We start from the raw sequence: 24,916 nt of genomic DNA, 5'->3' as shown, positions 1-24,916 counted from the left end.
CAATGCCAAACCACATACTGCATCAATTACAGCATCATGGCTGTGTAGAAGAAGGGTTCGGGTACTGAACTGGCCAGCCTGCAGTCCAGATCTTTCACCCATAGAAAATATTTGGCGCATCATAAAACGGAAGATATGACAAAAAAGACCTAAGACAGTTGAGCAACTAGAATCCTACATTAGACAAGAATGGGTTAACATTCCTATCCCTAAACTTGAGCAACTTGTCTCCTCAGTCCCCAGACGTTTACAGACTGTTGTAAAGAGAAAAGGGGATGTCTCACAGTGGGAAACATGGCCTTGTCCCAACTTTTTTGAGATGTGTTGTTGTCATGAAATTTTAAATCACCTAATTTTTCTTTTTAAATGATACATTTTCTCAGTTTAAACATTTGATATGTCATCTATGTTCTATTCTGAATAAAATATGGAATTTTGAAACTTTCACATCATTGCATTCTGTTTTTATTTACAATTTGTACTTTATCCCAACTTTTTTGGAATCGGGGTTGTACCAACGGACATCAAAAACCTGGAAAAGAGACACATCAGCGATGTAAAACTTCCACGCTAGCGAGCGACTGGGACAATTTGTAAACAAACATGGCCGCCAGGTTTGCTTCATTAAAAGCGGAAGATTTTGAGAGAGTTTTGGCTGCCAGGTCGCTCCGTTGTGTGGAGCTGCCGATGTTGATTTTAAAAGTAACTCAGTAAATTACACAGGGAAAATAATAATAATAATAAGATTCAGCTTGACTGTGCTAGCATTGGCCTTCGCTAACACTACACTGGCTGGAAGGTAACTGGACTGCCGCGCTAACAGCACCGGGTCGCACGTAAGCTAGTGTTGGCCTTCGAGAATGTCGACATAAAGTGTGTGTGTGTATGTATTATAATAATAATAATAATAATAATAATAATAATAGGTTGTCTTATTTTTCATGGTCTATCAGATATATTCCATTCAGCTACTCATCTTCGACTCGTTCAGTATCATGCCCGCTGAATGGAATATATCTGATATACCACTCAACATTATTTAAATAATAACTTTGGCGAATAATTGTTAAACATAAACATTGTAATAATAATAATAATAATAATAATAATAATAAGGACCCAAGCTACTCTGGGTGCCTGATCATTTACTGCCGCAGCCTCCAGACTATAGAACAGTTTGCCTGTGTTTATCCGAAACACCACTAATGGAGAGGCTTTTAAACGCGTCCTGAAAACTCACCTCTTTAAGGAGGCGCATCACTGCCAGTAGAATAATTTTATCTTCATGATTATATTCTGGCATATTTAATTTTCATTTTCTTTACTATTATGGGATTAGCTAGATATAATTTGTATGTAATACATATTTAACCTCTTAGGGCTTAGCGGTCACATGCGTGGACAGCACTTTATGGAAATTCGGAACAAGAATCCACATATGTGGACATACTTTTTCTCTAAAAGTACATCTTATCAAAAGATGATGCTTAGTTTTTATTCTAATCAGGTTCTAATAAGCCTAAATAGCAAAGAGAAATAAAAAATGCATGTAAAAAAAAACAGCTTGGGCCTTAGGAGGTTAAGTGAAGTTTGTGTAATATTTATAGTTATCTATTGTAGGCCTGGGCCGAGCCGGATACAGGTGAGCAAAACCTCTTGTGTTGGGCTGGTTTGTGCCGGGTTCGGCCCGTATGCGGTGCGGGGCTTGACCCAGGCATAAGACAGGCTAACTATATTTTACTGTAATTTATTTCCTCTAATGCATGTGAGAGCTTATTCAATATAACACACACCAAGTCAATAACTTATGATGAGAATGTAACAGTGTGTTTGCTGTGTGGATCGACAGTTAAATCGATTTCTAAATCGATGTCTAAATACCAAATTTAAGGCATTTCTGTAAAACGGAGGAAAAAAATCCTGTGGTCAAACATGAAAGTTCTGTAAAAATGGTTAATAATAATAATAATAATAATACAGGGATGAGAATGGGACATTTAAAAAAAAAAAAAAAAAACTCTGAAATGTCTGGCATCTTTCCCACATAATGTGTGTGTGAGCGATAATGGAGGTAACCGTAATGATATATTAGATTCCTCCTGACTCTATCTTTGACAATTTAAGTAAAACGTACCTTTGTGCTTTTTTGTTTTGATGTGCTCCTGGATGTTTCTAGCTCCTCTGTTTCCATAATTGATCATATCTGAGCACAGAATACACAGAACCTTTCCCGGCACGCCCACTTTTCGGATATGTTCCGTCAGGCACGTCGTCACAGTTTGTGTCCCTATCTGCACGGTAACGCTACTATCAAGCCATGCCCATCGGAAACAGTTCTTTATCCCGTTCGATTTATCGATTTCCCTGGCACGATCCTCATTTTTGCGGTCCAAAACTTTCGCCATATTGGCGAAGTAACTTTGAAAACTAACCAAAATAACTGGAACTTAAGAAGTGATCAAAACCGTGTATGTATAGCTTGTTTCTCAGCGAATTGTAGAAGTGAGCTGAAACTAGCGCCAAAACGTTGCCAGAAATCGTCGTGAGTTGTCGTTAGCATAAATATTGAAGAAAGCAATGACGATTTCCGTTATCACAGCTGCAACTAATTTTGTGATGAGCGTTGCCGAAAGATGCTGGCGGGCGGTCGGTCGGTCCTGCTTGTGCCACCACAAGCCTCGCCTCGCGCCGACCCCCCCCCGAAATTTTCTCAACGGATTTACACGTTTCACAAAAATGACATTTTCAGCGGGAAAAACTCGGAATTCTGCAGATCCGCGGAAAATTCTCATCCCTGATAATAATAATGTGTTTGTTGTGTTTATAATTCCTTTGTCAGCTTTCTACCATTTTTCCCCCATTCATTTTTAATTCAGCTCATTTCACAGCCTGAACATTAAAGATGTCCCGTTTATTCTGTTTGGTGAAAGCTTGTTAAACGTTGTATAACACTAATAGTCTAAAAACAGTGTGTGTTGTGTGTACATATAGTTCCACTGTACTTTTATATAAACTAATTGCAAAACCTAAACTCCTGGATATCAGAGGGGGCATAAAAGAACTTTTGAATAAAATATGATGGTGTGTGAGATTATTCCTTCACAACCTTTTTTTTTTTTTTTTTAAATTGCAGCAATGATAAGATCCAACTTCATTTCATGTTAAAAGTGTGATATGTGGGCTGCGAAAAATGTTGTGTAGGTCGACAGTGAAACACAGTGTCCAAATACTGAATTTACAGCATTTCTGTAAACCGGAAAAAAACCTGCAGCTCATTTTCTTCCTGTACTGTTTAAAGTTCTGTAAAAAGTATTTAATGTGATAATATAATATAAAGGTGTGTGTGTTGTGCATACAGTTGTGTACAACCCCGATTCCAAAAGAGTTGGGACAAAGTACAAATTATAAATAAAAACGGAATGCAATGATGTGGAAGTTTCAAAATTCCATATTTTATTCAGAATAGAACATAGATGACATATCAAATGTTTAAACTGAGAAAATGTATCATTTAAAGAGAAAAATTAGGTGATTTTAAATTTCATGACAACAACACATCTCAAAAAAGTTGGGACAAGGCCATGTTTCCCACTGTGAGACATCCCCTTTTCTCTTTACAACAGTCTGTAAACGTCTGGGGACTGAGGAGACAAGTTGCTCAAGTTTAGGGATAGGAATGTTAACCCATTCTTGTCTAATGTAGGATTCTAGTTGCTCAACTGTCTTAGGTCTTTTTTGTCGTATCTTCCGTTTTATGATGCGCCAAATGTTTTCTATGGGTGAAAGATCTGGACTGCAGGCTGGCCAGTTCAGTACCCGAACCCTTCTTCTACACAGCCATGATGCTGTAATTGATGCAGTATGTGGTTTGGCATCGTCATGTTGGAAAATGCAAGGTCTTCCCTGAAAGAGACGTCGTCTGGATGGGAGCATATGTTGCTCTAGAACCTGGATATACCTTTCAGCATTGATGGTGTCTTTCCAGATGTGTAAGCTGCCCATGCCACATGCACTAATGCAACCCCATACCATCAGAGATGCAGGCTTCTGAACTGAGCGCTGATAACAACTTGGGTCGTCCTTCTCCTCTTTAGTCCGAATGACACGGCGTCCCTGATTTCCATAAAGAACTTCACATTTTGATTCGTCTGACCACAGAACAGTTTTCCACTTTGCCACAGTCCATTTTAAATGAGCCTTGGCCCAGAGAAGACGTCTGCGCTTCTGGATCATGTTTAGATACGGCTTCTTCTTTGAACTATAGAGTTTTAGCTGGCAACGGCGGATGGCACGGTGAATTGTGTTCACAGATAATGTTCTCTGGAAATATTCCTGAGCCCATTTTGTGATTTCCAATACAGAAGCATGCCTGTATGTGATGCAGTGCCGTCTAAGGGCCCGAAGATCACGGGCACCCAGTATGGTTTTCCGGCCTTGACCCTTACGCACAGAGATTCTTCCAGATTCTCTGAATCTTTTGATGATATTATGCACTGTAGATGATGATATGTTCAAACTCTTTGCAATTTTACACTGTCGAACTCCTTTCTGATATTGCTCCACTATTTGTCGGCGCAGAATTAGGGGGATTGGTGATCCTCTTCCCATCTTTACTTCTGAGAGCCGCTGCCACTCCAAGATGCTCTTTTTATACCCAGTCATGTTAATGACCTATTGCCAATTGACCTGATGAGTTGCAATTTGGTCCTCCAGCTGTTCCTTTTTTGTACCTTTAACTTTTCCAGTCTCTTATTGCCCCTGTCCCAACTTTTTTGAGACGTGTTGCTGTCATGAAATTTCAAAATGTCTCACTTTCGACATTTGATATGCTGTCTATGTTCTATTGTGAATACAATATCAGTTTTTGAGATTTGTAAATTATTGATGTAATGACAAAAATATAATTTTAAAGACAGAAAAAGTTTGTGGGTTGAACTGTTCATATTGTGATGTTAATGCAGGAATAACGTGTGTGTGTGTGTGTGTGTGTGTGTCCGTCCCTCATGTGACCCCGAACACGCACTAATTCATTACGCCGAGGCTTTTAAACTCCTTCCGTCGCTCTAATCACGCTGCTGTTTGTTTTCGTTGAGGCGATACGACTCATTTGTGCGACGGTGAAACAGTGTTATCGATTCGGAGAGAAACTTTAGTGAAAAGAGAAATGGAAGTTCAGAGTGTTAGCGATTTTTCCCACCATTGTTCTGCAGGACAGGAAGGAGCTTTCTGTACTCACTTAGCGGCAAATTTCACCATCTGCTTGCTGGCTTGCTCTCCCACAGCCACCAGAGCCTGGACATTAAACTGCTGCTGACGCAGGACCAAGAAACACTGCTTCCCTGAAACACACACACACACACACACACACAGGTGAAAAACTTCAAAAGCTTGACTCGTTTAATGACACAATACTACAATAAAACCCAAAGGTAACAAAGCTTTTCCAACGTTGACGAGCTCCACATGATACGAGCTCGCGTTTCCTTATCAAACATTAGCTACCTGCAACACTGGCTAGGGTTTTTTTTTTAATTTATTAGGCATTTCAAACATTAACCAGAGATTTTTTTTTTCACTAAATTAGCTCTCCAAGTTTTTATTCCTAAACTGTCTAGCTATATACAGTGGTGTGAAAAAGTGTTTGCCCCCTTCCTGATTTCTTTTTTTTTTTTGCATGTTTGTCACACTTAAATGTTTCAGATCATCAAACAAATTTAAATATTAGACAAAGATAACACAAGTAAACACAAAATGCAGTTTTTAAATGAAGGTTTTTATTATTACGGGAAAAAAATCCAAACCTACATGACCCTGTGTGAAAAAGTGATTGCGTCCCCTTAACTGTGGTTTATCACATCTTTGGAAAGCTGAGTTCAATTTCTCTAGCCACGCCCAGGCCTGATTACTGCCACTAGGGATGTTAACCGATGACCGTTTGACCGGTGGTTGACCGAATCAACGTCAACCGGTTAATTTTTTTTTGGTTGTCGGTTAAAAAAAAATCAATCGTTTTGAAGCTGCCGATTTTGGAGCGGAGAACCTGGAATTCTGTGTTGTAAACGCTTGGGGCGTGCCATGCGGTGCAAGGACGACAGCTGACAAATCAGAAACACCCATTCAGTCATGTCCCGCCCTCCCGCCCCAGCTGAAGACAGCTGCCACTCGGCGAAAGGAAAGTGTAGACACAGGCTTTTTAGCTTACAAATTACTATTCTGTTTTTTTTTTTTTATTATTATTAGAAGGCGCATGGAGTTTAGTCCTGCCTTGGCCAGTGCATTCTGAAAGTATGTTTCGGTCTGTAGCCAACAATGCATGTTATTGCAGATCAGATCTCTCCACACAAACTAAAGGCGCAGATGCCGACTTTTGGAGGGAAGGGGAGAGAATGAAATGACAGCGGTGTGTGGAGGGGGAGTGACAAACGCAGCTTTTATGTCTGTGAGCCAAGTCGGTGACGGCTTCAGAGCAACTTCAATACCATGCAGTAATGGCGTGTTGATATTGGTAACGGCGTTATAACGATTGTAGCCAATTAATTAGATTACCCGGCGTTATAACAGCCTTTATTTTAACGCCGTTATTCCCATCACTGAATGTTATGTACTTCTTCTAGCACTTGACTTTATTTTCAACGCCATCATGGCCAACTGAAACTGTCTCTAAGCTGGAGCCATTTGTCCTCCGCTCCGATACAAACCCCTCGACATCAGTGCCGCATTTGACTAAATGTTTCGCGCTGTAGAAAAGGTAATGTGAGTGGAGGGCAGCGACTGGGACTGAATGTGCGGATGCTCGCGGTTGGATTTAGAATAGATTCTAATAATTCCAATTCTAGAATTTTAAACAGGGATGCAAACGTGTGCAGCTTTCTGATTTACTGTTTTCTTCTCATACTTCTGTAACGGCATTTGCTTATTTAGTAATTTTAATACAGAATTTACTCTGATGAAATTATTCAGACACTCCAACGCCCCCCCTAAAAAAAAAAAAAAACGGATCTGCACGATTCAGCCGTGAAAAAGGCGGCATCCGCCAAAAGGCGCGCCGTTTGCATCCCTGTTTAAACTCATAGGTTAACCGACTTTAACCAGCTAATGAGGCTCCGTGGTCGGTCAAGATTTTTTTTAGTTTTCGTCATCCCTAACTGCCACACCTGTTCTCCATCAAGAAGTCACTTAAATAGGACCTGCCTGACAAAGTGAAGTAGACCAAAAGATCCTCAGAAGCTAGACATCATGCTGCGATCCAAAGAAATTCAGGAACAAATGAGAAACAAAGTAATTGAGATCTATCAGTCTGGAAAAGGTTATAAAGCCATTTCTAAAGCTTTGGGACTCCAGCGAACCACAGTGAGAGTCATTATCTACAAATGGCGACAACATGGAACAGTAGCGAACCTTCCCAGGAGTGGCCGGCCGACCAAAATTACCCCAAGAGGTCACAAAAGACCCCACAACAACATCCAAAGAACTGCAGGCCTCAGTTAAGGTCAGTGTTCTTGACTCCACCATAAGAAAGAGACGGGGCAAAAATGGCCTGCATGGCAGAGTTCCAAGACGAAAACCACTGCTGAGCAAAAAGAACATAAAGGCTCATCTCAGTTTTGCCAGAAAACATCTTGATGATCCCCAAGACTTTTGGGGAAATACTCTGTGGACTGACGAGACAAAAGTTAAACTTTTTGGAAGGTGTATGTCCCTTTTCATCTGGCGTAAAGGTAACAGCATTTCAGAAAAGGAACATCGTACCAACAGTAAAACATGGTGGTGGTAGTGTGATGGTCTGGGGCTGTTTTGCTGCTTCAGGACCTGGAAGACTTGCTGTGGTAAATGGAACCAAGGATTCTGCTGTCTACCAAAAAATCCTGAAGGACTTTTAAAGTGGCTTGAAAGCTACTTGACGGACAGGCATCAACGGGTTGTTCTTGACGGCACATTTTCGGAGTGGTTGCCCGTCACTTCTGGAGTCCCTCAGGGATCCATCTTGGGTCCATTACTGTTTTTGATACATGTTAACGATATGCCAAGGTATCTTGAGTACGGGTCGAGCTTCGCCCTCTTTGCAGATGATAGCAAGCTTTATTGCCCCATTGAATCTGCAAGTTCTGGCGTCTCTTTGCAGAGCGACTTGAACTGTCTCCATGACTGGAGTATGGATTATGGAATGCAGTTTAACATCTCTAAATGCAAGGTTTTGCACATGTCAAAGCTGAGATCACAAAAAGGGACTCCAAATAATTATCAACTAGCTGGGAAGGTACTGGAAACAGCCTCTGAAACTTTCAATCTTGGGGTGGTTGTTTCTAATAAGCACACGTGGGCTACCCATATTGAGGAACTTTGTGCTAAGGGAAACAAAGTGTTAGGTCTTGTGAAGCGCGTTTGTAGGCGTGATATTTACGATGTATCAACTAGGAAGTTACTGTATATGACTTTAGTTAGGCCAGTATTAGAATATGCATCGCCTTTGTGGTCCCCTTATACAGTTAAACATCGAAAGCTGTTGGAAAACATCCAGCGTCGCGCCACAAAGTTTATTCTAAACTATCTGGCCATAGAGTTTACATACAATGACAGGCCGTAAGCTAAATTTACTCCCTCTAGAATTTTGTAGGGAGATACATGACTTAGTCCTCCTATTCAAACTCAAGGTTGGGATAATAACAGCAAATTTTGTCAATTTGTCGTCACCTGCAACCAGCCATTATAGAACTCGTAACTATTGCCGCTTTTCCACTACAAACGCGGCTGAGCCGTGCCGTGCCGAGTCGAGCTGAGTCGAGCTGAGCGGGGCTGTTGGAGTTGCATTTCGACTACAACCGCGCTGAACCGTGCTGGCTGGAAGTGGGTGGACACATTGGGTGGAGTTAGCGAAAGTGGGTGGACGTCATGTGATGCCGTTAAGCAGCGCAAACAGTGACATCAGTGACAGTGGCGGAACAAGTCAGAGCCGGGCCGGGGGCGGGGCAAATGACCGGGCCCTTTATTAAAGCTTATCATAACATCATTTTAGGCTACAAAATGTCCGCAACTGCGGTGTTTACCAATTTCAACACTACCGGGTGCAACTATGTTATTTAGTACATCAAGTCCTTCAAACGGACATGTAACTCAGAAACAAAAAACATTAGGATACTGTACATGGCTCATAATAAAACATCAATAGCCTATACTGCGCACATTATTTGAAGGGCATACGAATGAGCGCTCAGAGGTTGCAACGGTGACAGGAAGAGTCAGAAATAAAAGGAGGGCGGTGCAAACCTCACTGAATGCACTGTGTTTACCAATTTCAACACTCCGGGGTGCAACTATGTTATTTTGTACATTAAGTCCTTCAAACGAGCATGTAACTCAGAAACAAAAAAAACATTAGGCGACATACTGTACATGGCTCATAATAAAACATCAATAGCCTACTGCGCGCATTATTTGAAGGGCATACGACAAGCCTTGCGCTCCGCGAACTCGTCCACGATGCTCTGTATGTCACTGATTCAGTGATCTTTTAAGCAGTAGTCTCACGACCCGAATAGTAAACAATAAACATGGAGGACATGGAGTCGTTAGTGTTGCTGGTCTTGGTGCTGTGGCTTGACAACGCGGACAGATACTGGCAAGAGCGTATAGATGAGGCGAGGCGCATAAGGCTTCAGAAATTCTCGTAATTCATAATTATTCTTCTTCCGGGTTTGCGGTGTTTACAGATCCCAGCGTGCTCGCGGGGCGTGTGTGGGCATGTGAGGACACGCCTCCTCACCAATCAGTGCACAGGGGAGTGTCTGCTCACGCCCCCAACCTCACTCGGCACGGTTTGGCTCGCTTCAGCCCCACTCCAAAACGGTGCGAGTTTTAGGGGCTAAGCAGGGCTGAAACGAGCTGAGTCGTGCTGGTTTTTGGTAGTCGAAACGCGAGCCGTGTCGGGCTGAAGTGAGCTGAAGCGAGCTGAAGCGAGCTGAAAAAGGGTAGTGGAAAAGGGCCATATGATTTTAACAACTTTTGTCCTTTTACGTCACATAAGCAAGATTATTTCACTAACTCATATTTTCCTCAAACTATAAAATTATGGAACAGTCTCCCTAGTTATATAAAGCAGTCTACGTCAGTTCCTGAGTTCAAAAAACTACTTCGTAGCCATTATAATTCAAGATTGCGCTCATACCGGGCACCATGACCTATATTTATTTAACTTGGATATTTTTGTTACTTAGTCAATTGATAATTATTTTTTATATTTATTGTTTTTAATCATCTAAATAAGTTTTGTAATGTTTTGTATTTTGTTAAGGGGTTGAATGTTAATTGGGGCTTTGCCCTGTATTCTTCTCCTGCCACTTTTGCTATTTATGTATTTATTGTGGCAAACCTCAATCAAAGAAAAGAAAAAGGAGAATGTCCGGCCATCTGTTTGTGACCTCAAGCTGAAGCGCACTTGGGTTCTGCAGCAGGACAATGATCCAAAACACACCAGCAAGTCCAACTCTGAACGGCTTAAGAAAAACAAAACGAAGACTTTGGAGTGGCCGAGTCAAAGTCCTGACCTGAATCCGATTGAGATGCTGTGGTATGACCTTAAAAAGGCGGTTCGTGCTCGAAAACCCTCCAATGTGGCTGAAGTACAACAATTCTGCAAAGATGAGTGGGCCAAAATTCCTCCACAGCGCTGTAAAAGACTCACTGCCAGTTATCGCAAACGCTTGATTGCAGTTATTGCTGCTAAGGGTGGCCCAACCCGTTATTAGGTTTAGGGGGCAATCACTTTTTCACACAGGGTCATGTAGGTTTGGATTTTTTTTCCCCCTTAATAATAAAAACCATTTAAAAACTGCATTTTGTGTTTGTGTTATCTTTGTCAAATATTTAAATTTGTTTGATCTGAAAACATTCAATTGTGGCACATGCAAAAAAAAAAAAAGAACTCAAGAAGGGGGCCAACACTTTTTCACACCACTGTACAACATTATTAAACTCTATAATAAAACTGGTAAGGTACCTGCTGAATCGGCCAAGTTTTTACTAAAACTAGCTCAGTACCGACAGCCTTGACTACGGGTTTTTTGTTGTTTTTACTAAAATTAGCGAGGTACTTACAAACTTTTTGGGGTTTGACACTTTTTCCCCTTTTCTATACATTTATTATTTTTATTTATTTAAAGTGAATGAATGATAATGGCCTCAGACTGAGATGGAAAAGCTACAATGCTTGAGCACGTAATTTATCTGGCGAAGCTTTCTATTCAATAGATTACTGATGCCCGATTGTTGCTATGGTTACATCTCAGAGAATGTTCTGCCGTTGTTCTTGTTGATTTTAATGAAAACATTTTCCACACTGGAACCTAAAGTTGTTCATTTCTGTGAAACTCCATGAGTTTTCCAACCACGCAAGAAAATAAACAGCAGTAACCATGAGCAAATCCAGCGTGTGAACACGAACATCATGGCATCTCAGACAAAGAGCTGTCAATCAAGTGTGCCCATTAGAATATTAGGCCACGCCCATGAGCACAGCTTGAAGATCCAGTTTAACTGCAGTTTTAGTGTTTTATCACATTCCATTTGAAAGCTTTCAGAATGTTTAAAGATAAACGTTTCAGTTCCACTCCACTGCCTGAGACGTTTAGTGAACACTCATCCCGAGCTCTGCATCGGACTCAACGCCACCGTGCTGATAACACACCTGAGTAAACCAAGGAGTGTGTTTTGGGTTTTTATGGAGCTGAGATCAGAGTGTGCTCGGACTCTTTGATGCTCTGCTGTGAGGAAAAACCCAATCAGGATGTTATTGTGCTCTTCTATTCTTGCTATTCTGCTCTCAAGGACATCCTTCAAACAGAGAAGCAGGTCAACTGGGTCGCGATATGGAAGCAGTCCAGGAAGGAAACCACAACAACACAGACGAGGATCGGATACAGTATTCCCAACTCAGGAATGTGCAGGTCGCGATCTGCTCAGAGTCAAAAACCACCGTTTATTATTTTATACACAACTGTAGCTGATTATTCTGCACGGCTGTCCATCTCTCTGCCGGTCTTTGCACCTGTTCGTCCGTCTGTCTGTCCGTTCGTCTCCCCGGGTGCCTGCCTGTCTCCCTGCCCGCCCGTCCTTGCACCTGACCGTCCCCCTGCCCGCCCGTCCTTGCACCTGCTCGTCCCCCTGCCCGCCCGTCCTTGCACCTGCTCGTCTCCATGCCCGTCCTTGCACCTGCTCGTCTCCCTGCCCGTCCTTGCACCTGACCGTCCCCCTGCCCGCCCGTCCTTGCACCTGACCGTCCCCCTGCCCGCCCGTCCTTGCACCTGTCCGTCCCCCTGCCCGCCCGTCCTTGCACCTGTCCGTCCCCCTGCCCGCCCGTCCTTGCACCTGTCCGTCCCCCTGCCCGCCCGTCCTTGCACCTGTCCGTCCCCCTGCCCGCCCGTCCTTGCACCTGTCCGTCCCCCTGCCCGCCCGGCCTTGCACCTGTCCGTCCCCCTGCCCGCCCGGCCTTGCACCTGTCCGTCCCCCTGCCCGCCCGGCCTTGCACCTGTCCTTCCCCCTGCCCGCCCGGCCTTGCACCTGTCCGTCCCCCTGCCCGCCCGGCCTTGCACCTGTCCGTCTCCCTGCCCGCCCGGCCTTGCACCTGTCCGTCTCCCTGCCCGGCCTTGCACCTGTCCGTCTCCCCGCCCGGCCTTGCACCTGTTCGTCTCCCTGTCCGTCTCCCCGCCCGCCATTGCACCTGTTCGTCTCCCTGTCCGTCTCCCCGCCCGCCATTGCACCTCTTCGTCTCCCTGTCCGTCTCCCCGCCCGTCATTGCACCTCTTCGTCTCCCTGTCCGTCTCCCCGCCCGTCATTGCACCTCTTCGTCTCCCTGTCCGTCTCCCCGCCCGTCATTGCACCTCTTCGTCTCCCTGTCCGTCTCCCCGCCCGTCATTGCACCTCTTCGTCTCCCTGTCCGTCTCCCCGCCCGTCATTGCACCTCTTCGTCTCCCTGTCCGTCTCCCCGCCCGTCATTGCACCTCTTCGTCTCCCTGTCCGTCTCCCCGCCCGTCATTGCACCTCTTCGTCTCCCTGTCCGTCTCCCCGCCCGTCATTGCACCTCTTCGTCTCCCTGTCCGTCTCCCCGCCCGTCATTGCACCTCTTCGTCTCCCTGTCCGTCTCCCCGCCCGTCATTGCACCTCTTCGTCTCCCTGTCCGTCTCCCCGCCCGTCATTGCACCTGTTCGTCTCCCTGTCCGTCTCCCCGCCCGTCATTGCACCTGTTCGTCTCCCTGTCCGTCTCCCCGCCCGTCATTGCACCTGTTCGTCTCCCTGTCCGTCTCCCCGCCCGTCATTGCACCTGTTCGTCTCCCTGTCCGTCTCCCCGCCCGTCATTGCACCTGTTCGTCTCCCTGTCCGTCTCCCCGCCCGTCATTGCACCTGTTCGTCTCCCTGTCCGTCTCCCCGCCCGTCATTGCACCTGTTCGTCTCCCTGTCCGTCTCCCCGCCCGTCATTGCACCTGTTCGTCTCCCTGTCCGTCTCCCCGCCCGTCATTGCACCTGTTCGTCTCCCTGTCCGTCTCCCCGCCCGTCATTGCACCTGTTCGTCTCCCTGTCCGTCTCCCCGCCCGTCATTGCACCTCTTCGTCTCCCTGTCCGTCTCCCCGCCCGTCATTGCACCTGTTCGTCTCCCTGTCCGTCTCCCCGCCCGTCATTGCACCTGTTCGTCTCCCTGTCCGTCTCCCCGCCCGTCATTGCACCTGTTCGTCTCCCTGTCCGTCTCCCCGCCCGTCATTGCACCTCTTCGTCTCCCTGTCCGTCTCCCCGCCCGTCATTGCACCTCTTCGTCTCCCTGTCCGTCTCCCCGCCCGCCATTGCACCTCTTCGTCTCCCTGTCCGTCTCCCCGCCCGCCATTGCACCTCTTCGTCTCCCTGTCCGTCTCCCCGCCCGCCATTGCACCTCTTCGTCTCCCTGTCCGTCTCCCCGCCCGCCATTGCACCTCTTCGTCTCCCTGTCCGTCTCCCCGCCCGCCATTGCACCTGTTCGTCTCCCTGTCCGTCTCCCCGCCCGCCATTGCACCTCTTCGTCTCCCTGTCCGTCTCCCCGCCCGCCATTGCACCTCTTCGTCTCCCTGTCCGTCTCCCCGCCCGCCATTGCACCTCTTCGTCTCCCTGTCCGTCTCCCCGCCCGCCATTGCACCTCTTCGTCTCCCTGTCCGTCTCCCTGTTCGTCTCCCTGTCCGTCTCCCCGCCCGTCATTGCACCTGTTCGTCTCCCTGTCCGTCTCCCCGCCCGTCATTGCACCTGTTCGTCTCCCTGTCCGTCTCCCCGCCCGTCATTGCACCTCTTCGTCTCCCTGTCCGTCTCCCCGCCCGTCATTGCACCTCTTCGTCTCCCTGTCCGTCTCCCCGCCCGTCATTGCACCTCTTCGTCTCCCTGTCCGTCTCCCCGCCCGTCATTGCACCTGTTCGTCTCCCTGTCCGTCTCCCCGCCCGTCATTGCACCTGTTCGTCTCCCTGTCCGTCTCCCCGCCCGTCATTGCACCTGTTCGTCTCCCTGTCCGTCTCCCCGCCCGTCATTGCACCTGTTCGTCTCCCTGCCCGTCATTGCACCTCTTCGTCTCCCTGTCCGTCTCCCTGCCCGTCATTGCACCTCTTCGTCTCCCTGTCCGTCTCCCTGCCCGTCATTGCACCTCTTCGTCTCCCTGTCCGTCTCCCTGCCCGTCATTGCACCTCTTCGTCTCCCTGTCCGTCTCCCTGCCCGTCATTGCACCTCTTCGTCTCCCTGTCCGTCTCCCTGCCCGTCATTGCACCTCTTCGTCTCCCTGTCCGTCTCCCTGCCCGTCATTGCACCTCTTCGTCTCCCTGTCCGTCTCCCTGCCCGTCATTGCACCTCTTCGTCTCCCTGTCCGTCTCCCTGCCCGTCATTGCACCTCTTCGTCTCCCTGTCCGTCTCCCTGCCCGTCATTGCACCTCTTCGTCTCCCTGTCCGTCTCCCTGCCCGTCATTGCACCTCTTCGTCTCCCTGTCCGTCTCCCTGCCCGTCATTGCACCTCTTCGTCTCCCTGTCCGTCTCCCTGCCCGTCATTGCACCTCTTCGTCTCCCTGTCCGTCTCCCTGCCCGTCATTGCACCTCTTCGTCTCCCTGTCCGTCTCCCTGCCCGTCATTGCACCTCTTCGTCTCCCTGTCCGTCTCCCTGCCCGTCATTGCACCTCTTCGTCTCCCTGTCCGTCTCCCTGCCCGTCATTGCACCTCTTCGTCTCCCTGTCCGTCTCCCTGCCCGTCATTGCACCTCTTCGTCTCCCTGTCCGTCTCCCTGCCCGTCATTGCACCTCTTCGTCTCCCTGTCCGTCTCCCTGCCCGTCATTGCACCTCTTCGTCTCCCTGTCCGTCTCCCTGCCCGTCATTGCACCTCTTCGTCTCCCTGTCCGTCTCCCTGCCCGTCATTGCACCTGTCCGTCTCCCTGTCCGTCTCCCTGCCCGTCATTGCACCTGTCCGTCTCCCTGCCCGTCATTGCACCTGTTCGTCTCCCTGCCCGTCATTGCACCTGTTCGTCTCCCTGTCCGTCTCCCTGCCCGTCATTGCACCTGTTCGTCTCCCTGTCCGTCTCCCTGCCCGTCATTGCACCTGTTCGTCTCCCTGTCCGTCTCCCTGCCCGTCATTGCACCTGTTCGTCTCCCTGTCCGTCTCCCTGCCCGTCATTGCACCTGTTCGTCTCCCTGTCCGTCTCCCTGCCCGTCATTGCACCTGTTCGTCTCCCTGTCCGTCTCCCTGCCCGTCATTGCACCTGTTCGTCTCCCTGTCCGTCTCCCTGCCCGTCATTGCACCTGTTCGTCTCCCTGTCCGTCTCCCTGCCCGTCATTGCACCTGTTCGTCTCCCTGTCCGTCTCCCTGCCCGTCATTGCACCTGTCCGTCTCCCTGTCCGTCTCCCTGCCCGTCATTGCACCTGTCCGTCTCCCTGTCCGTCTCCCTGCCCGTCATTGCACCTGTCCGTCTCCCTGTCCGTCTCCCTGCCCGTCATTGCACCTGTCCGTCTCCCTGTCCGTCTCCCTGCCCGTCATTGCACCTGTCCGTCTCCCTGCCCGTCATTGCACCTGTCCGTCTCCCTGCCCGTCATTGCACCTGTCCGTCTCCCTGCCCGTCATTGCACCTGTTCGTCTCCCTGTCCGTCTCCCTGCCCGTCATTGCACCTGTTCGTCTCCCTGTCCGTCTCCCTGCCCGTCATTGCACCTGTTCGTCTCCCTGTCCGTCTCCCTGCCCGTCATTGCACCTGTTCGTCTCCCTGTCCGTCTCCCTGCCCGTCATTGCACCTGTTCGTCTCCCTGTCCGTCTCCCTGCCCGTCATTGCACCTGTCCGTCTCCCTGCCCGTCATTGCACCTGTTCGTCTCCCTGTCCGTCTCCCTGTCATTGCACCTGTTCGTCTCCCTGTCCGTCTCCCTGTCATTGCACCTGTTCCTCTCCCTGTCCGTCTCCGTCATTGCACCTGTCCGTCTCCCTGTCATTGCACCTGTCCGTCTCCCTGTCATTGCACCTGTTCGTCTCCCTGTCATTGCACCTGTTCGTCTCCCTGTCATTGCACCTGTTCGTCTCCCTGTCATTGCACCTGTTCGTCTCCCTGTCATTGCACCTGTTCGTCTCCCTGTCATTGCACCTGTTCGTCTCCCTGTCATTGCACCTGTTCGTCTCCCTGTCATTGCACCTGTTCGTCTCCCTGTCATTGCACCTGTTCGTCTCCCTGTCATTGCACCTGTTCGTCTCCCTGTCATTGCACCTGTTCGTCTCCCTGTCATTGCACCTGTTCGTCTCCCTGTCATTGCACCTGTTCGTCTCCCTGTCATTGCACCTGTTCGTCTCCCTGTCATTGCACCTGTCCGTCTCCCTGTCCGTCTCCCTGTCATTGCACCTGTTCGTCTCCCTGTCCGTCTCCCTGTCCTTGCACCTGTTCGTCTCCCTGTCCGTCTCCCTGTCATTGCACCTGTTCGTCTCCCTGTCCGTCTCCCTGCCCGTCTTTGCACCTGTTCGTCTCCCTGTCGTTGCACCTGTTCGTCTCCTTGTCCGTCTCCCTGCCCGCCTCCGTCATTGCACCTGTTCGTCTCCCTGTCCGTCTTCCTGCCCGTCTCCGCACCTGTCCGTCTCCCTGCCCGCCTTTGCACCTGCCTGTCTCCCTGCCCGCCTCCGTCATTGCACCTGCCCGTCTCCCTGTCCGTCTCCCTGCCCGCCTTTGCACCTGCCCGTCTCCCTGCCCGCCTCCGTCATTGCACCTGTCCGTCTCCGCACCTGCCCGTCTCCGCACCTGCCCGTCTCCCTGCCCGTCTCCGCACCTGTCCGTCTCCCTGCCCGTCTCCGCACCTGTCCGTCTCCCTGCCCGCCTTTGCACCTGCCCGTCTCCCTGCCCGCCTCCGTCATTGCACCTGTCCGTCTCCCTGCCCGTCTCCGCACCTGTCCGTCTCCCTGCCCGTCTCCGCACCTGCCCGTCTCCGCACCTGTCCGTCTCCCTGCCCGTCTCCGCACCTGTCCGTCTCCCTGCCCTTCTCCGCACCTGTCCGTCTCCCTGCCCGCCTTTGCACCTGCCCGTCTCCCTGCCCGCCTCCGTCATTGCACCTGCCCGTCTCCCTGTCCATCTCCCTGCCCGCCTTTGCACCTGCCCGTCTCCCTGCCCGCCTCCGTCATTGCACCTGTCCGTCTCCCTGCCCGTCTCCGCACCTGCCCGTCTCCGCACCTGTCCGTCTCCCTGCCCGTCTCCGCACCTGTCCGTCTCCCTGCCCTTCTCCGCACCTGTCCGTCTCCCTGCCCGCCTTTGCACCTGCCTGTCTCCCTGCCCACCTCCGTCATTGCACCTGCCCGTCTCCCTGTCCGTCTCCCTGCCCGCCTTTGCACCTGCCCGTCTCCCTGCCCGCCTCCGTCATTGCACCTGCCCGTCTCCCTGTCCGTCTCCCTGCCCGCCTTTGCACCTGCCCGTCTCCCTGCCCGCCTCCGTCATTGCACCTGCCCGTCTCCGCACCTGTCCGTCTCCCTGCCCGTCTCCGCACCTGTCCGTCTCCCTGCCCGTCTCCGCACCTGTCCGTCTCCCTGCCCGTCTCCGCACCTGTCCGTCTCCCTGCCCGTCTCCGCACCTGTCCGTCTCCCTGCCCGTCTCCGCACCTGTCCGTCTCCCTGCCCGTCTCCGCACCTGTCCGTCTCCGCACCTGTCCGTCTCCCTGCCCGTCTCCGCACCTGTCCCTCTCCCTGCCCGTCTCCGCACCTGTCCCTCTCCCTGCCCGTCTCCGCACCTGTCCCTCTCCCTGCCCGTCTCCGCACCTGTCCCTCTCCCTGCCCGTCTCCGCACCTGTCCATCTCTCTGCCCGTCTCCCTGCCCGTCTCCGCACCTGTCCGTCGCCCTGCCCGTCCGCACCTGTCCGTCTCCGTCTTTGCACCTGTCCATCTCCCTGCCTGTCTTTGCATCAGTTCGTCTACGTCTGTCTCCCTGTCTTTGCACCTGTTTGTCTCCGTTTGTCTCCCTGTTTTTGCACCTGTTTTTCTCCGTTCGTCTCCCTGCCTGTCTCTGCACCTGTTTGTCTCCCTGTCTGTCTGCCTGCCTGTCCTTGCACCTGTTCGTCTCCCTGCCTGCCTGTCTTTGCACCTGTTCGTCTCCCCATCTGCCTTTGCACCTGTTTGTCTCCCTGTCTGTCTGCCTACCTGCCTGTCTTTGCACCGGTTCTTCTCCCTGTCTGCCTTTGCACCTGTCCATTTTCCTGTCTGTGCACCTGTTTGCCTGCCTGCCCACCTGTCTGTCTGTGCCTCTCTCTATATCACACACTTATTAACCGCATTCTGTCTGTCAGACTGAAATGTCTCTCTGAACATCCAGCCTGAGGACAGAGACGGTGTAATTACATACACACACAATCTCTCTTTCTCACACTCACTCTTACCTTTAGCTCTGCTGGTGTGAACCCTGGCACGCACCCACACCGTCTGACCCGCTCCATCCGGAGTCAGCTCACACACCCGCACCAGAGACCTGTCTGTCTCAGAGACACACACAGTCAGTTTACAGGAGTGTGATGGGTCACGTCAAAGTTTCACTCACACAGCATGTGGCTCACTTTACTAAGGTGTGCAGCTGGACTTTACATCAGGGCCAGGTGTGTGTGTGTGTGTGTGCGTGTGTGTGTGTGTGTGTGTGTGGTGGGGGGGGTCTTTAACACTGTTATTACTCAAGTGGGGGTCTTTAACTCTTATTACCCTGTTATTGGGGCAATTTACAGGAGCTCTGTTGGTGGTCTTAGAGAGAGACAGAGAGAGAGAGAGAGAGAGAGAGAGCGAGCGAGCGAGCAGCACTCACCCAGTTTCTCCTGCGACTGCAGCATTACACACACACCGTAACGATCCCGTGCAAAGTCCTGACACACACACACACACACAATATCCATCAATCACATAAGAACATCATGATTAATGTGAAATACAGAGCGTGTGTGTGTGAGAGAGAGAGAGAGAGAGAGATTTTTGCAGTAAAGTTATCAGTGTACTCACATCCTCCTCCGCAGTCTGCTGATCAGCTGCCTGTAAGCACGCGCACACACACACAGAAATATATGAGGTATTGTTTAAAAATCCCTCACTGACTTTAGCCCTCAGGTCAGACACGAGTTAGTTTCTGGTCGTGTGTGTGTTACTCTCACTTCTCTACCTGTATTGTGACTGTGTATGTGACTCTACATCTGCTTTCCATCCATAGGTCGGTCTGTGTCTCTCTGTCCTTTCAGCCATCCTGTTGGTCATCTATCTGTCCATCTGTTTGTCTTTATGTCATTTTATCTTTACATCTGTCTGCCCGCACTTTTTGTCCAGTCATCTGACCTGTTCGTCTGAACCTTAATAAGGTCACTACTTTTCCACACTAGCATGTAGGACGTCGTCGTTCGGCCTGTGAACTTGAGGTTGTTTTTTATTTACACAAACAGTCAAAGTGCAGGAATTAGTAGACAATGGTGTCTGCATCACCCACGCACACACACACGCACACACCAGCTTGGCCTGCTTCTCAGCCTTCTTGGCTGCTTTCTCCGCTTCTTTCTGCTGTTTCTTCAGCGCTTTCTTCGACTGGGCCGCCTGCTGCTCCTCCTCGGCTGAGCTGCGACAGGAAAAGGGCACGGAGACACCGTTTCAGAGCGATTGTTTGGGGTGGGTGTGATATAAGTGAAAAACGTTCCTACATTGTTCACACCGGAGCAGAGGAAAGAGCAGGCAGTGGGAGGATTTCCTCTCTTTAGATAGATATTTACCCAAAACCTCAGCTCGGTCGAGCGCAGCCAGGCATTAAAACTCAAAAATATCACCACGTGTGCTTTGTGTTCTGTGTAATATACGTGTTACAGGTCAAAAAATTTTCAACCGAGGAGGGTTTTTTTGTTTTTGTACCTGGGTTAAAATTTTTAACCTACTTCATAATTTCCTAAAGATCATAAAGATTCTTTAAAGGGATTTTATCATCACTACTTCTGTCTCTCTTTCTCCCATCCACTTCCTCTCCGTCTACCCCTACTGAGTATTTCCTCTTATCTGTCTGTCTGTTCCTATCCACCTAATTAGCATGTTTTTTTTAAATATCTTTTCCCATACTTAGACCCCGTCCACACGTAGCCGGGTATCTGCTAAATCGAAGATATTTTTCTACGTTTTGGCCTGTCATCCACATGAAAACACATCAAAAACGAATATTTAAAAAAACTCCGGGCAAAGTGAAGATTTTTGAAAACTCCGTGTATGCCTTTTCGTGTAGACAGAGATAACCGGAGTTTTGCGTTTTAGAACGTCACAATCTGCGCCAAAAAAATGACAACAAATCTGCCCTGACGTCAAACGTGCGACCTTTGTTTACTGCAGAAGCCAGATTAAGCATGGACTTAAGCTAGCCGCACACTACGGCGATCCACGCGGTACCGAACCGACCCATTTCAGAGCCGACTCCCGACTGTTGACGAGTGCAGTCGCGATTGAAGCGACACGTGACAGCTTAATAGCTTTGTGATTGGCTATTGGATATAGTTACTGTTAAATCCAACACTTGAAGATGCTACAGGCTGAATTACAAATGACACAACATGGAATATGTAGCGCACTATCTAGGCTGCATGAGCTATTATTCCCAACCTTAAATAGTGCACTTATATAGGGGAGTTAAAGCGATTTGGAATTCAGCCACACAACTTGAGCAGAGTGGCTTTCCAGCCCACTGTGTCTATGAATAAAGCTTCAGTCTATGGAATTACAGTATATACCTGCATTAGGTGCTACCAGCACGTATTCCTCACGCTAGAAATTGTGTTTAATGATGTCACGTGTTATATGCGAAAGATATGATTGGCTATTGCTCGCGACTCTCGCCGATCAGTCTGGCTCCCGATTAGTTTTTCGAATCGGCTGTGAGATGAGTCGGTACCATCGAAAACTAGTCTTTACGCCTGACTCGCGACTTCAGTTGGCTCGGTACGCTGAAAATCGGCGTAGTGTGCGGCTAGCTAAAGAGTAATGGATCGGAGTAGTGCCTTGAAAGTGTTAATTATTGTGCAGGTGCTATTTACATGTTTAATTTTAGAAGCCCAACTACTGCTCCAAGAGCACAGGCGATGTGATTAGGGGGTAGGATTTGGGGAAATAACCATCTACAGGTTGGGAACGCTTATGAATGTGATTGAAAACGCAGATGTTCGGTTATGTGTGGAAGGGATTTTTTTCGAAGACGAGGTGGTGTGGATAAAACATTTTTATAAACGGAGGGGGGAAAAATGTTCGGTTTTAAAAATACCCGGCTACGTGTGTACATGGCATCAATCATAATTTGAACTCGGAACCTTCTAATTCTTAACCCAACACCTTAACCACTAGACCAGCGACGACTGCAACAGATGGAGTGATGATTTTATATATATATATATATATATATATATATATATATATATATATATATATATATATATATATTTTTTTTTTTTTTTTTGAATTTATTAAGGAGTCCAGTCTTGTTACATCATCAAGTACTTTAAAATACAAAGTCTTCCCAAATCTGAACCCAAGATACAGCAAGTCTCTCTAATACAAGGAGAAAATTCTGAACTGTGTTAACCCCGGTGAAAACCTTCCAAGGATCTTCAAGGATCTGTAAAGTTCTTTGTGAGGGTCTTTGAGGATCTCAACAAAGACCCTCAAGGATCTTTAAAATTCTTGGCAAGATCTTCAAGGATCTACAAAGATCCCCCCCGCCAAGGTCTTCAAGGATCTTGAATATCCTTGAGGAGATCTCCAAGAATCTGAAAAAATAAACACCACATTCAATTCCAAACAATTCTTTAGTGATGCCATCATATATACACTGACATTTCCAGTAGAAGTAGTCAATTGATTGACCAAGAGATCCTTCCAAGATCTCTGAAACCTTGAAAATCATGCAAGATCCTTTTAACATGTTGGCTATTCAGGATTCTGTGGTATATCCTTATCCAATTCTTATCAATCATAATTACCTAAAGTTTCAATCTATTTCCATCCTCGCCAATTCCGCTGAGTTAAGATCTTTAGAAGATCCTGAAAAGGATCCTTTTAAGATCTTTGAAAGATCCTTGCTGAATCCTTGAGGATCTTAAAGGATCCTTGCAAAGATCTTTGTGGGGATCATTATAAGGATCTTTAAAATATCTTTGTCAAATCCTTGAGGATCTTTACAAATGATTTTGCAGATGAAGATCTTTAAGATCCTTTAACGATCCTATAAAGATGCTCGTCTTTAAGGATCTTTGGCAGGTCTTTGACAATCCTCAGGTGAGGATTTTTCACCAGGGAAAGATTCTGACCTCGACTGAAAATTTCCACTTGATCTACAACTCTGACTTGGAACACACACACCAAGACAAACCTTATAGTGTATATGAACACTCAGGACTGAAATAATGACTGTTAAAAGGTTTGTGAAGATCCAGTTCTGCTGGAACATCTTCAGGCTAACTTTGAAGCGACGAGCGTTCAAACCCCTCGAATGTTCCGTCACTTTATAATCATAGAAAACGCTGAGAAACTTCAGCACGATGGTTTTACTGCAGTGATCAGGAACAGTTTGGGTCCACATCGTTTTAAATAACTACATGGCTTACGGTTTTGCCGCTGAACTGATTTTCCGAGCCGAGAACATTAACACTGTTAGTAAAGTTAAAGCTGTGAAGCACGGTGGTGGCAGCATCATGGCTGGAAAGGTCTACAGCTCCTCACCGTCATGGAAGACGGATTAGCAGCTACAGGAAACATTCGCTGAAGAGCACTGCTGCTGATTCGTGTGTGTTTTATTGTCTTGCATAAGACTCCATCATGATTTCCTGTCGAGTGATTTTACCCAGAATGATCTTAAACCTGATAAAAATATTACAGCACGACATCAAAGAGTTTATCTTCAATACAGGCTTCACTGTGAAAGTCTTCTGGCCCTAACTGCAGGTCAAAGGTCAACTGAAGTGCCTCCTTCCGCCTCAGCCATGATTTAAACACAGAAACTAAAACGTACACACCATCCCTGTGAAGCCAAAAATGCATGAAAAGGCAAATCCCGATCAACTTTAATTGCTAAAGACACTTCCTGGTTTTATTCCGTCTGTTGTGTAAGGAAGGAAACACTCGGGGTTGTGCTGTGAAAGGAAAATAATGAGCAGCAGCAGGGTGTGATGAAGCCTGACACTCAAACGCTGATTATTTTCCTTGAACACCACACCCTGGAGTGTTTTATTCCTCTTATACTGCAGCAGTTCACCAACGATTACTGTTTTCGTATCTATTCTACAACCCCGATTCCAAAAAAGTTGGGACAAAGTACAAATTGTAAATAAAAACGGAATGCAATGATGTGGAAGTTTCAAAATTCCATATTTTATTCAGAATAGAACATAGATGGCATATCAAATGTTTAAACTGAGAAAATGTATCATTTAAAGAGAAAAATTAGGTGATTTTAAATTTCATGACAACAACACATCTCAAAAAAGTTGGGACAAGGCCATGTTTCCCACTGTGAGACATCCCCTTTTCTCTTTACAACAGTCTGTAAACGTCTGGGGACTGAGGAGACAAGTTGCTCAAGTTTAGGGATAGGAATGTTAACCCATTCTTGTCTAATGTAGGATTCTAGTTGATCAACTGTCTTAGGTCTTTTTTGTCGTATCTTCCGTTTTATGATGCGCCAAATGTTTTCTATGGGTGAAAGATCTGGACTGCAGGCTGGCCAGTTCAGTACCCGGACCCTTCTTCTACACAGCCATGATGCTGTAATTGATGCAGTATGTGGTTTGGCATTGTCATGTTGGAAAATGCAAGGTCTTCCCTGAAAGAGACGTCGTCTGGATGGGAGCATATGTTGCTCTAGAACCTGGATATACCTTTCAGCATTGATGGTGTCTTTCCAGATGTGTAAGCTGCCCATGCCACACGCACTAATGCAACCCCATACCATCAGAGATGCAGGCTTCTGAACTGAGCGCTGATAACAACTTGGGTCGTCCTTCTCCTCTTTAGTCCAAGTCTCTGATTTCCATAAAGAACTTCAAATTTTGATTCGTCTGACCACAGAACAGTTTTCCACTTTGCCACAGTCCATTTTAAATGAGCCTTGGCCCAGAGAAGACGTCTGCGCTTCTGGATCATGTTTAGATACGGCTTCTTCTTTGAACTATAGAGTTTTAGCTGGCAACGGCGGATGGCACGGTGAATTGTGTTCACAGATAATGTTCTCTGGAAATATTCCTGAGCCCATTTTGTGATTTCCAATACAGAAGCATGCCTGTATGTGATGCAGTGCCGTCTAAGGGCCCGAAGATCACGGGCACCCAGTATGGTTTTCCGGCCTTGACCCTTACGCACAGAGATTCTTCCAGATTCTCTGAATCTTTTGATGATATTATGCACTGTAGATGATGATATGTTCAAACTCTTTGCAATTTTA

At 48.0% G+C, this 24,916-nt stretch overlaps 1 protein-coding gene across 1 annotated transcript in view; it reads right to left on the bottom strand.

The window, feature by feature from the left end:
* The window catches only part of dars1 (aspartyl-tRNA synthetase 1), a 75,799-nt gene that overhangs the window by 38,733 nt on the left and 12,150 nt on the right, over positions 1 to 24,916 (bottom strand). The window contains exons 2-6 of the mRNA XM_060930433.1: positions 19,966 to 20,071; positions 19,471 to 19,500; positions 19,280 to 19,337; positions 18,867 to 18,959; positions 5,237 to 5,339 (exon numbers count right to left, since the gene is read on the bottom strand). Of these exons, the coding sequence (XP_060786416.1) occupies positions 5,237 to 5,339; positions 18,867 to 18,959; positions 19,280 to 19,337; positions 19,471 to 19,500; positions 19,966 to 20,071 (390 nt within the window). The remainder of the gene's footprint in view (positions 1 to 5,236; positions 5,340 to 18,866; positions 18,960 to 19,279; positions 19,338 to 19,470; positions 19,501 to 19,965; positions 20,072 to 24,916) is intronic.

This window comes from Neoarius graeffei, chromosome 9 (genome assembly GCF_027579695.1).
Source record: "Neoarius graeffei isolate fNeoGra1 chromosome 9, fNeoGra1.pri, whole genome shotgun sequence".
Taxonomy (NCBI): Eukaryota; Metazoa; Chordata; class Actinopteri; order Siluriformes; family Ariidae; genus Neoarius; species Neoarius graeffei.
The sequence above is the reverse complement of the archived record's forward strand: the minus strand, read 5'-3'. Positions and strand labels throughout refer to the sequence as shown.